At 36.6% G+C, this 14,134-nt stretch overlaps 1 protein-coding gene across 1 annotated transcript in view; it reads left to right on the top strand.

Annotated features, from left to right (window-relative positions):
* The window catches only part of LOC126156191 (centromere protein I-like), a 64,281-nt gene that overhangs the window by 45,356 nt on the left and 4,791 nt on the right, over window positions 1-14,134 (top strand). Inside the window, exons 4-6 of the mRNA XM_049916283.1 lie at window positions 4,703-4,788; window positions 8,691-8,818; window positions 13,338-13,510. Coding sequence (XP_049772240.1) covers window positions 4,703-4,788; window positions 8,691-8,818; window positions 13,338-13,479 — 356 coding nt within the window. The 3' untranslated portion in view covers window positions 13,480-13,510. The remainder of the gene's footprint in view (window positions 1-4,702; window positions 4,789-8,690; window positions 8,819-13,337; window positions 13,511-14,134) is intronic.

The following is a 14,134-nucleotide window of genomic DNA, read 5'->3' as shown; positions in this document are numbered from 1 at the left end:
TGTAAAAAATTACTCACCTACACAGGGTGCAAATCTTATCTTCGTTATAAAAATTCAAATGACGTCTTACATAAAACCAACAGATTAAAATCTTTGCAAGGTTTTTTGTTTATATACATATGTGAAATTGTCAAAATATGACCAATTGAAATTTATTACAGTGCAAATTGGCCAGCATAAAAATACATTTTCTTTTTTATTACAAAGTAAAAGTTCTTGCGTCATTGGTCACCCAACCAAGTGCAGATATGTACAACATTATCTAAAAACAAAGATGATGTGACTTACCGAACGAAAGTGCTGGCAGGTCGATAGACACACAAACATACACATGAAATTCAAGCTTTCGCAACAAATGGTTGCTTCATCAGGAAAGAGGGAAGGAGAGGGAAAGACAAAAGGATGTGGGTTTTAAGGGAGATTTTCGTCTTTCCCTCTTTCCTGATGAAGCAACCGTTTGTTGCGAAAGCTTGAATTTTGTGTGTATGTTTGTGTTTGTTTGTGTGTTTATCGACCTGCCAGCACTTTCGTTCGGTAAGTCACATCATCTTTGTTTTTAGATATATTTTTCCCACGTGGAATGTTTCCCTCTATTATTCATATGTACAACATTAGGTAGAGTTAAAACTTCACAAATGAATTTACAACTTCAGTTTCACAACGGAACAAAGACTCGTGGGTTGTCTCTCATTTGACCTAGTGCAAAATAGGTGTGACATTAGATGAAGCTGTAATTTCACTAACAAAATGTTATCAATAGCTCAGATAATGGGCTAAGCAGGAACGGGATAGTACATTATTTTAGTAGAGGAACAGTTCATTTAAAAAGCTAAAAAACCAAGTATAGTTGATCGCTGTGTGCTCATTGATCAAAAGGGTCTTGTTCGACGGGTTACTGATGTAAATTTCCATTTCATTGATTATATCCAAATTATTATCCTTATTTTCAATGTGCAATATTTATAAACAATTCTCAGTTTGAACTAAATGATGACTCTGTTCCCTTACGCGGTATTCAAGAACACTACCATTACGAGTGTATCCATGCTCCCTGAAACATATTTTGAATTGTCTTCCCATTTGTCCAATGTAGCAACATTCACAGAATCCACATTTGATCCTGTACACATCGGCATTACAATACTTCACTGATACCTCCTAATATTGTGTCGACCTCCTTTTGCCCGGTATATTGCAGCAACACACTGTTGCATGGACTCGACAAGTTAGTGGAAGTCTCCTGCCTCTATAGCTGTCCATAATTGCGAAAGTGTTCATGATGTTGTGAATGAACTGATCTCTTGATTATCTCCCATAAATATTTGATGGGTGGCCAAATCATCACTCGAATTGCCCAAAATGTTCTCCTAACCAGATGCAAGTAGTTATGGCCCAATGACATAGTCTAGAGTCATCCATAAAAACTCTATTGTTTGGGAACATGAAGTCCATGAATGGCTGCAAATGGTCTCCAAGAAGCCAAACGTTACCATTTCAGACAGTGATAATTTCAGTTGGACTAGAGGATCCAGTCCATTTATGTAAACACGACCAACACCATTATAGAGCCATCACCTGCTTGCACAGTGCTTTGTTGACAATTTTGGTCCATGGCTTCATGGGTTTGCATCCCACTCGAACCCTATCATCAGCTCTTACCAGCTGAAATCGGAACTTATCTGACCAGGCGACTGTTTTCCAGTCGTCTAGAGTCCAACCAATGTTGTCACGATCCCAGGAGAGGCCTGCATGCAAAGTTATGCTGTTAGCAAAGGCGTTCATGTCAGTTATCTGCTTCTATAGTCCATTAATGCCAGATTTTACCTTATTTAATGCAGAGTTGCTTGTCTGTTAGCACTGTCAACTCTTGGTCATTAAGTGAAGGCTGTCGACCACTGCGTTCTCTGTGGTGAGAGGTAATGCCTGATGAAATTTGGTGTTCTTGGCATATTTTGACACTGTGGATCTTGGAATATTGAATTCCCTAATGATTTAAAAAATGGAATGTCCCATGTGCCTTGTTCAGCTACCATTCCATGTTCAAAGTCTATTAATTCCCGGTCATAATCATGTCAAAAATCTTGTCACGTGAGTTACTTGAGTACAAATGTCGCTGCACCAATGCACTAAGCACTGGCCCTTTATATTTTGAGTATGTGATAATGCTGCCATCTGTGTGCGTGTGCGTGCGCACATATCACTATCCCATGGCTTTTGTCACCTCAGTGGATTTTTGGGGATTCCAAACAATGTTTCACAATGTGTCCTAGTTTGTTATTGATTTGGAATCCAAACCATATATTGATTTCTTAAACATATTTGCAATTTTGTCTGATAGTAGATCATGGTAAGACAAGTCTCATGTTTTTCTTATTTGTTGTTTTCAATTTTCCTGATCGTTTTGTTACCTATATTCCTAATATCTTTTTCATTGAAACCATTTGCCAAACATAACTAACAGTTGTTTCTATTTCTTTACTACTTGTGTCACAGCGCAATTGAAATTTGGCTAGCTTGTGGAACATGGAGTATGGCATGAGTTGGTGGGAATAATAAAGTCCGTAGTTGTTGCTTTATGAAATGTATAGTACCTATTTTTATAAGTAAGATAGGATTTTGGCCCGTGTGGAGCAAGCAATTTTTAAAATTTTTGTGTTTATTGACATGCACGTTTGGCAGTTGTCCCTTAAAAATTTAAATGTAATACTTGAGTCCCAAATCTGTATGGCCCTCTTTAAATGTGCATCAATACATTTATGCCACTTAGCATGACAAAGTCTTCCTCCCAGCACACACAGTAGTGGTAGTCAGTGCTTGTATGGTATCTCAACAGTTGGGGTCAATCTGTGCAACTAATGGTGCTACCTGTTATTCTACATATTAGTAATGACAGTATTTGGCATCTACATTGAATTTTTGTGTATTAGTATCTACAGTGATATGTATTTCTGTATCAAAAAGTATTTTCCCCCTGAATATTGTTCGTTTGGATCTGATTTGGATAAGAATGTTTGTTTCTGTAAAATTTGTAACATATGTTTCTTTTGTCGGTTTGTAGTATATCAGTCAATCGGGTTAAATCAGAAACACGCTATGGCAGTTGATAAATTCAGAGAAAACCAGCAATTGTCCTTAAGCAATCCCACAATCTTTTACGTTCTTTCCATTAATTATAGTCATAGTAATTGCATGCCTCTACAAGGACGTTGTCTGATTTGGAATTTTTGTGAAAGGAATTCAGAAGACTCATTTTTGAACTCAAAGCGATGGGTGAACTTTAAGGGCAAGAAGAAGAAATTTCATTTGTCCAACCAAGACCTCAGAAACAGCAGAATATTCAGATTCACAACCTGCAAAGAGGGATGTTTGTGTCCCTCATGTATGACTGTGACTGGTGGATTGCAGAGATAATAGATATCAGTTATGACTTAAACGAAACAGTTTTGAACTTTATGCTACCAAATGGACCAGCTGCTGGATATAGGTTTCCAGCTGCAAGACAGGAACACCACCATCAGTGCTCACTTCTAGTTCACAATGTTTTAATAATTGCGGGTGTCTCAGTTTCCAATGTTCAACAGGAAGGCATCACTTAATGTCAAAGGAAGATAATGATGCAGTCGAACACCCTTTTTAGTTCATTAAATAACTAATTTCAGTTCTAAGCAGACTGCACAGAAGTTGTATGCTTTGGAACCTGTGTGTGTCTGAGTCTTTCACATTGGAATCATTTGGAAAATGTCCCTCGTACTCATCTTTCAGAAGAAATAAAACTAACCCTTTACTTCATGGAACCAATATGAGATAATGTGGTAATGGAAACTAGTTTAATGTGTGGCAAAATTTTCACTTCAAATTTTCACTTGTTAATAAAACATGTTTAACTGAAAAGTGGAAGTACTCCGTTTCAGGGAATGTAGTATTATATGGTACTAATCGGCAGTAAACTGTCTGAGTAACAGTACACTGTCTGAGGAAACACACTCCTGTTGCTGCCAGTGGAAAGAAAGAAGGAAGGAAGTCTTTTACAAAACAACATGGATAACTTGCAGATTGACAGTATGCAGTGTCTTTGGAAATCTTTGCATCAAACGTCTTGGGGTAATACATCACACTGTGAGGAACAATTTTCGTTAGCCAAAATGTTTGTTGGCACTTTCCAGTCACATTAGGTGTCATTTTATATTGGTTTTGTCCCAGAGAGGCAGCAGGACAATAGCTTACTTCTACATTCATATTCATTGTGTTTTGCCTGTCGTCCAGTCATCTATTCTTCACAAGAGGGGATAGGCCCAGCAAAATTAAAGTTCCTGATTCACTTCTAAAATATCTTTCTCCACTTGGAGGTACTCATTCTTATTGGTTTCTTGTTGAAAATCACGCTGTCAGATCACTGTGGTAGATAGTATGTTTCACACCTGATTAGAAGACTCTGCTAGTTCGTGAAATCTCATCGTCTCAGGACCGACGTATACTAAAGAGTGCCTAGTGTTGTCTGGAAGTAACAGCAAACATTTTGCCTCTAACAAAAGTTGTTGTACGTGGCTTGATCTGTCATTCCTAGATGTTTGAAACAATGATTTTGAAATACACTGTGTATATATTTTGCGGAAAAAAGTCTGTAGACGATATTTTGTTTACCTTCAACCTTTCCAGAAGTGTTGTTAGATGCTATTTGACATATTCTTTTTGTTTTTTCTAGCTTTGCTGGAGAATGAGCTCGCAGACAGACAAGCGATTGACAGCTTTTATCATCAAATTTATTTTCTATTATTTGTTGAAAGTCTGGTAAGTTTGCCAATAATTGTTGGAGTGTGCATTTTGTTTGTTTTTTCTCTTAGCAACAAATGTTTTAACTACATTCCAGTATTATTTTTTCTTCATGTTGTCCTCCCTCAATTCCTTTCTCTCTTCTTTTCCAACTTAAACCACTAAATATGCTGTTTTTCTGTACTGGAAACAAAATCTGATAAACTTTACACTACAGATATGAAATTCGGTGGCCAATATCATTGTACTTCTGTCAGACTTATGTTTACACCTACAGAGACATGCAATTATCTCAAGATTACTCAGATACTACAAATTCCTTCTGTTTTCCACAATCTACACCCATTCTGTGAGGTATATTCTGTGTAGGGCTTTTAATATTATTACTTAAATAGGTTTTGGCCACTTGTCTTTATCCCCAGAAATACCAACAGGGGGGTACTTTATGCCCACCTTTTGAAAATGCTTCAATCTGTTCATGTTGTTTATATTTTAAAATATGAAAAAAATTATTGAACATTCTTAGTTAATTCCTCTACAAAAATCAGTAACATTTAAATTTTTTTAGGTAAACTTCAACAAAAAAAATTTTAGTAGTAGTAGTAGTAGTAGTAGTAGTAGCAGCAGCAGCAGCAGCAGATGCAACTTTTCACAGCGAATATCATATTAGGCCAGTAGTGTAAGACCAAATAGGTAGACAAAATAGAAATAATGGCTAGAACAGGTTCTATTGTTTTACTGGCTTCATTTGTGGTCCAATAGGACTATCCTGTTTTTCACCTCACAGCGGAGTTGTGGTGTTGGTGGAGTTCGTATTTTCTCTTTCAACTGAAAAATGTGAATGATGGTTTGGAGCATTATCAACCAACATAAAAATATTCCTAGTATTGCCAGTTGCAAATTGATGACATTTAACTGCAATTGCAAATGGTACAACAGTACAATCTGTCACAGATGAAGGTTCAGACATCAACACCAGGCAATAACAATGACAGTTTGCAGGGTGGGGGAATGTGCCAGACTGGTAAGCCCAGTGTCAGTGGACCTTCTGCATGCATGTTTGCAAATGTCAATTTTCCAACTGGAATGTTTTCAGTTAAATGATAAAAAATAAAAGCATTAGCAAATATAGAAATTACAGCACCTATAAATAACAAAAGATGTATCAAATATTAAATGTAACTACTGTCCTGAAATGTTTGGCAGTAGTATTTTCAGTCTCATTGTGTAAACCTTGTCTGGATGACCTCCAGAACATGTAAACTTTTCTAGTAAAAAATCACCTGCTCTTTCTAGTGATAGAAAAATAAAGTAAGTAGGAGGTAATAATGTTTTACATCAAACTATGCACAAATTTGATGCGAAATTTTTTTTAGGGGTTCTATATATTAATACAAGGGCTGTTCAATAAAGAACGATCATAATTTTTTTTATGGTCATAATTGCTTGTGCTAATATTTAATCTTATGATATTCTGTTAGCTTAATGTGCAATAAACACGCTGTAATAGTTTCATTGTTGGGACTTCTGGCTCCCGCCTGTCAGTGGCGGCCAAGGTGAGACATGTTCAGTATCGCCTACCGCTGCGTGGAGGTAACAAGTGAGGAACAACATGCGGCTTTGAAATTCTGCTTTTGTCTCAACAAATCTTCAGCTGAGGCCTGTACAATGTTACGGGAGGCCTATGGAGAGTCTGTTCTTCCCTACAGCACAGGTTGAAGGTGGTTTAAAATGTATGAAGAGAGGTGACAATCAATTTCAAAGGAAGGTGGACCTGGTGATCAAGTTACTGCTGTTACGGAAGAAAACATCAAAACTGCTGCTGTCATTGTGAGAGAGGATCCACAAATTACCTTAACATTACTTTCTAAAATATTGAACATTTCATTGGGTGCCACCCACATGTCGGTGACAGAAACATTACACGACACGTGTTTATGCGTGATGGATTCCAAACAAAAGGACATTAGCGTGCCCGTCTGCGTGCAGTTAAAGTTGATCTTAGAGGAAGATCCAAAGTTTCTTTCAAATGTAATCACTGCTGATAAAACTTCGGTACATCATTTGGATCCTGAGAGCAAACAGCAAAGCTCAGTGTGAAGTCTCCTTCATCACCAACCCCAAAAAAGCAAAAGTGGTTGCTTCTGCTGGGAAAGTTGTGGTTATCTCTTTCTTTGATATTCATGGAATGGTTTATCAGCATGTTGTACATGCACACACATCACTAACTGGACAATACTACAGGGATGTCCTGAAACCATTGCAAGTCCATATCAGGTGCAGAAGACTTTTCCATGAAGCAGGATGGATGCTACACCACGATATTGCGCTGCCGCATATTGCCAATGTTGTTGCTGAATATCTTACAAAAATCAACTTGAAGGGCATCCCTCACCCTCCCTATAATCCGGATTTAGCTCCATGTGACTTTTTTCTATTTTCTAACGTGAAGAAACGCCTTTGTGGAAGACATTATCAATCATCAGAAGCAGCGGTGAAGGCCTCGGAGGCAATTTTGAAGGACCTCTCAAAAATATTTTTCCAGCATGTTTTTGATAACTGACAGAAACGCTGGGAGGACAAGTGCATCACACTCATGGGAGACTACTTTCAGAGGGACCATCAAAATTATGAGGATGAGTAAAGGTATGTTTTATTTTTTTTTCTTTATTGAACAGCCCTCGTAACTTATAGAACACCTACAAGTAATGGTTCATATAATTAGAATTGGTAACATGTAACGTCTTTATGGAACTGCTAAAGACCAGTCGACACACTTTGTTTGATCATAAATTATTGCAGTCACAAAATGATTGCTAGATTTTGCAACTGGTTTTTCCCCAATGTTGATGCCATGTAGCACTAAAATGGTGACTGATACAACCTTCAAATATTAATAATGTGCAGAGCATAAAAATATGTGCATCTGATCCAAATATCTCTTTTGAAGTGCTACTGGTTTCACTTTTAAGCCCTCTTAAATTTGGCGAAAACTGTTGTGTAGTTCAAAGACTTTTTTTATTTTTTGTAAGCTGTAGCTTGGATTTTGCACAGATTAATTTTATTCTGCATGCTTCATATGTGCAGAATTTCATTGTAGTTGGAGCTTTTCTTGTTGGGATTATTCCTATGATTGGTCCACTTCATATGGAAAATGCATCTTGAATTTTGAAGCTAACCTCGCGCACAGTGTCTTGCATAAAGGAATAACTGGAAGGTGGCTTGTATATGTAAATAAACACACAAAATGCACTGATTTTACACTTAGCTTATTTAGTGACACATTCTACACTAACATGCAGATGAACAGTATAGCATCAGTTTATTCCATTCTAAACTACTAATATAGTAGAGGTCCAATAAAACACATTTGCCATTTGGAGTGGTTGACACTTGTTTAAAAGGAAGGAGCAGACTTAGGAATAGACTTCAAATCATAAACATTAACATACTTTCAGTGAATTTCGATTGAAAATAAGTCATCCATGATGGTAAAGTATTACTGTTTATCTATTTGATCAAAACTACTTTAAAATGGTGTACAAACGGAACTCTTCCACGTGTGTAATTTATACTTCACGTCCTTCTTGTGCAACATTTACCAACATAATGAAAACTATATTAGGAACATAAAACACTCTCTCTGTGGCAATCAAAGTGTGTGTTGTGTAACATCAGTGGCTTTTACACATTTATTCTTGCTTCAGTCCGTGCTGTCCTCTCTCAAAATATTAAACTGCTTTATTCTAACATCTTGAGACTATTTCTAGAGACTTTCTTTGTGAAAGTATGCTGACTGTGATGGCTAGTTAATCATAGACATTAGTAATCTTTTTTTCCTTTTTTGGGGTTAGCATTATTATTACTAGCTAATTATTAATATTAAATAAAGTATAAACTGCACAAATTATTTTTACCAGGCACGGTGGGCTTCTAAAATTGTATATATGTTGACTACACCAGATGACGTTAAAAGAGCGAGGGTTGTAACATTATTTCGCTGCAACCTCAAACAGTCAGGAGCACATCACATCGAAGCATTACTGGGGTAAGCTACTTTGGTGTAAAAATTAAAGCTACCGTTAATAATATGTGACAATAATTTGTTGCCTGAGTAATGAAGCTTCTGTACAGAAAGGTATGCTTTAGCTTCTTCAGCCTAGAAGTTAGTTATCTATCTACAGTCTTTGTTTTTTTGTCCTAGCTTTCTAATCCAGTTTTGTACAAGTTTCAAACCGTTGATACCTAGAAAAATGTGTGCCATGTTAGATAATACTGATAGGCAGAGCATATAGATGTCAGAGCCAATGTGGAACACAGCAATAATCTGCTGTTAATATAGACTTCTTTATTATCAATCAGACCTTCACCACTGGATGAAGGTCTCCTCCATGCACTGTTTTAAACATCAGTTTTGCTCCTGGTGTTTCCATAGGTTATTGATTTGGTCCTTTCTTATCTCTTGGCATTTGGAAAATAGCTTCATTGGTGTGTCTACCATCTGTTTACTTGACTGTGTCCTATGCATCTGTTATGTTTTCAATACAGTTGTAATTAATTCATCCTCTCCAGTGTGGTCCCAGAGCCATTTGCTTATTTTAGTAATGCATCTTTTAACTGAATGCTCACTGACCCTCAGCCTTTAAGTGGTCTCCGTTTTTAAATAAAAACTGATAATACACACTGACCATAACCTTTACTTTTCAGGATCATCAGAAGTTTAGTTTTGAAACCTACATTTAATTTTCCAAAAGGCCTCCGGCCATTTTTACTCTTCTGTTTATTTATGTTAGTATCCACCTTATCTCCCATTGCTCTAAAAACAAGAACTCAACTGTTTTGGAACTTCATTGTTAATTTCTATCATTTTCCATTCTGTGTTGTATATGTGGGTTATTCATCATTTTAGTATTATAATTTATTTCAAAGATTATTCTATCCCAGGATGTCTCTATTATGTTCTTTCATCAGTAGTTGAAGTTTGTCTGTACTACTACACACTTATTCTGTGAAAAACTGTGAGGCAAATGCAATCTTCCAGGCTAGACTTATCTCACTTGTGATTTCCTCACTATCCTGATGAAGACTCACTTAAGGTTTGGCATTGAGATATTTATTCCTCAATACCTTGAGGCAGGTTGAATTGGTATCTTGTTTCTCTAAGGCTGTTAATATGAATTTATTTGAAACCTTGGCTAAAACTTTCTCAGTATCTATGAATCTCAGATGAAGTGGTAACTTTTATTTTGTGCTCCAATCTGTTTAGTTCATGACTTAAAAATTGATACATTGTGCTGTATCCACTTAAATATCCAGTTTTATTTAATTTAGCAAATTTGGCCATATTCCTTTAGCAGTTTTCTTGAAACTCATCTGTTAATCAGTTGATTCGGACTATTTGAGATTTGCTTTTCTTCCACCTTTTTTTATGCCTGCAACATCTTTTTCTATTTGTCTAAGTTCCTATGTTAAATAATTATCCCTGTTTTCTATGTCCAAATAACCTCCCTTTTCCATGGTGCTGAACTGGTGCTTAATTTGATCTGGTATTCCTGCCCAAACTTTAAAGAATAAAAAATCCTAATGTGTATTTGTGATGTCCTGCCTGATGCATTTCCTCCTAGCTTTGTATCTAGCACCACACGTATTTTTAAAGTCATTAAAAATTGTTGAATTCTCTAAAATTTCTGTTTCGTTTGATCAAATATAGTCATTTCATGTCCATATCCATACTCTCCCTTTAGAACTCTCTTTAAAATTCCGAAGGCAGCAGGAGTAAAATGCAGGGAACTTAACACTATTTACAATTTGTACAAAAACCAAATGAGAGTTATGAGTCAAGGGGCATGAAAGGCAAGCAGTGGTTGAGAAGGGAGTAAGACAGGGTTGTAGCCTATCCACGACGTTGTTCAGTCTGCATATTGAGCAAGCAGCAAAGGAAACAAAAGAAAAATTTGGAGTAGGAATTAAAATCCACGGAGAAGAAATAAAAACCTTGAGGATTGCCGATGGCATTGTAATTGTATCAGAGACAGCAAAGGACCTGGAAGAGTAGTTGAATGGAATGGACAGTGTCTTGAAAGGAGAATATAAGATGAACATCAACAAAAGCTAAACGAGGATGATGGAATGTAATTGAATTAATCAGGTGATGCTGAGGGAATTAGATTAGGAAATCGGGCACTTAAAGTAGTAGACAAGTTTTGTTATTTGGAGAGCAAAATAACTGATGATTTTTGAAGTAGAGAGGATATAAAATTTAGAGTGGCTATGTCAAGGAAAGCATTTTGAAGATGAGAAATTTGTTAAGATTGCATATAGATTTAAGTGTCGGGAAGTCTTTTCTGAAAGTATTTGTATGGAAGTGAAAGTAGGACAATAAGTAGTTTAGACAAGAAGAGAATAGCAGCTTTCAAAATGTGCTACAGAAGAATGCTGAAGATTAGATGGGTAGATCATGTAACTAATGAGGAGGTACTGAATAGAATTGGGGAGAAGAGGAATTTGTGGCACAACTGGACTAGAAGAAGGGATCGATTGGTAGAACACGTTCTGAGACATCAAGGGATCACCAATTTAGTATTGGAGGGAAGCACGGAGTGTAAGAGTCGTAGAGGGAGACCAAGAGATGAATATGCTAGGCAGATTCAGAAGAATGTAGGTTGAAGTAGTTACTCAGAGATGAAGAAGCTTGTGCAGGGTAGAGTAGCTTGGAGAGCTGCATCAAACCAGTCTATGGACTGAAGACCACAACAACATCCATTTAGTAATTGTCATCTGTTTTCATTTTACTTTTTTTTCTGAGTGTGTTAAGAAACAACACCTAATGCTTGACTTGTGTTGTCTCTGCTATAATATCCAACATTCTCCACTGAATTATTTTTCTTTGGTATTGTTCTACTTGTGAATTAGAATACCCTTTTGCCATCTTTTAGTGTGATTTGTTTTTGTTTATCAGCTTCTGCAACCCTTCGTAAAGGGTTTCTGCCTCAGTGTGATGTAGACCTGTTGATGCAAACACATGCATGAATTGATTTCTTTCTGTCTTTCTTTATAGTGGCTGGCGGTAGAAGATTTTTAGTTCTGAAATATTGTGGTTTGATGTTTAGTGTTATATTTTATGAGAGAGTAGTTAAATTTTCACTATAGGGTGTGTGTGTGTGGAGGGGGGGGGGGGGGGGGAATGGGAAGAAATTACATGTGGTGTCCCACAAGGATCCATCTTAGGGCCATTGCTTTTTTTTGTGTACATTAATGATCTCTCATCAGTTACACTGCCAGAAGGAGAGTTCATTTTGTTTGCAGATGACACAAGTATTGCAATAAATAGTATGTCGAGTGTAGTTCTAGAAAGATCTGCTGGTGGTATTTTCATGGATATTAATTAATGGTTTAAAGCCAACTCACTGACATTAAACTTCGAAAAGACTCACTATATGCAATTCAGAACCTGTAAGAGGTTTCCACCCAACATATGCATAAAGTATGAAGAAGAGCAGATAGAAGAGGTTGACAGTCTTAAATTCCTTGGGTTACAACTTGATAATAAATTCAGTTGGGAGGAGCACACCACAGAACTGCAGAAATGCGTTAACAAATCTGTATTTGCAATTCGGGTGTTAACAGACATAGCCAACATAAAAATGAAAAAGCTTGCATACTTTGCCTACTTTCATTCCATAATGTCATATGGTATAATATTTTGGGGTAACTCTTCAAATCAAACAAAAGTTTTTAGAGTCTAAAAGCATGTAATACATATTATTTGTGGAGTACATTCACAGACGTCCTGTAGAAACCTCTTCAAAGAACTGGGTATACTAACTACTGCCTCTCAGTGTATTTACTCTTTCATGAAATTTGTCCTAAATAATATATCTCTCTTTTTTTTCCAACAAACAGCTCAGTTCATAAATACAATACCAGGAACAAAAATGATCTACACAAGGACTTAAAAGCACTTACTTCAGTTCAAAAAGGGATCCGCTACTCAGGAACACTCATCTTCAATAATTTGCCAGCAAACACAAAAAAATAGCTACAAATAAAAATTACTTTAAAAGGAGCCTGAAAGACTTACTAGTGGCCAACTCCTCCTACTCCATTGACAAATTTTTTAATAGAAACAAATGATGTATTGTATATACTCATACAAGTAGTATTGTTATTTCAGCTTAAAAAATGATGTATTGTATATACTCATGCTATTGGTATTGTTATTTCAGCTTTAAAAAAACAAAAGTTGACATGTTCCACACCCACAAGGATCTCTTCTGCATGGCTCTATGGAACAAAATACTAAGCTAATCTAATCTCCCTTCGCTCTCTTCAATCCTCCACCATCACCTCCATCCCCTTGCCCCATTTTGGGATCACCCATCCCACCTCTCTCCTACCTTAAACAACCTGTCTGTCCTTCACGCTTCTTGCACTTCCTTTCCCCCCTCACACCTCCACCTCTGCTGCTATCTCCCCCCCACCCCCCCCCCACCCCACCCCCTACTCCACCCTCTGTGTATCTTATTGTATTTGGGTCTGTCTGCCTAATTCAGTGTCGTTGTTTACAGCTTATTTAAGTCTCTTCGTCCAGAACTTGTACCAGAAGATGTTTCAACTGTAAATACACATACAGCCTTTGGAAGAATACCTGCTACGCTGTCAGAGGCTGTAAATAAGAGCAGGTGTTGCAGACCCAAGGCAAGAAGTTAATCATCAAACAGATGCAGAACATGTCACACTGGTATCTTTGGCTTTTAATATCAGTTTTTAGAATTATTTGACCATCGGTTTTACTAGTAGTATTAGGAATAACGATGACGACGACTTGTTCAGCATCAAATGGTTTTTGCGTATACCCAAAAGTGGCAAATGGTACAATTTTTAGATACGTTGCAAATTCATTTTTCCGACTGTGCAATGAATTTAGGATTACTTTTCTCTTTACATACATAATATTTCCCTGATTGTTAAATATTGGAAGTGTGTTACATATTTTTGGTTATAAACACAATGTAAAAGGGAGAATTTCTACTTAATATTCCACAGAAAATATAAAAGATATAAAAAGAGGGTGAAATGTTACATTAGTATTGTGCAGTTTATCTTCTATTTACATGACCCCTTTGTTGCATTAAATAATATTCTTCAGTAATGTAAAAAGAATTACTGATAAGTAGTTTTTTGTGGTAATTTTTTTCCTAAGTTGGGACCACAAATTACTGTAACCAGTCACAATGTATTATTATTTCCACTTCTACTGCATTAGTCTCTTGGTATGAAGTTCTTTTCAACCTGGTGTTGCTCCTCTCCTAACCTTATTTCATTGCAACTACCATTTTAATGGTTAATAAACTCACTCATGTTC

The sequence above is a fragment of the Schistocerca cancellata genome, unplaced genomic scaffold (assembly GCF_023864275.1).
Source record: "Schistocerca cancellata isolate TAMUIC-IGC-003103 unplaced genomic scaffold, iqSchCanc2.1 HiC_scaffold_1103, whole genome shotgun sequence".
Taxonomy (NCBI): domain Eukaryota; kingdom Metazoa; phylum Arthropoda; class Insecta; order Orthoptera; family Acrididae; genus Schistocerca; species Schistocerca cancellata.
This window is presented reverse-complemented; position numbering and strand designations above follow the sequence as displayed.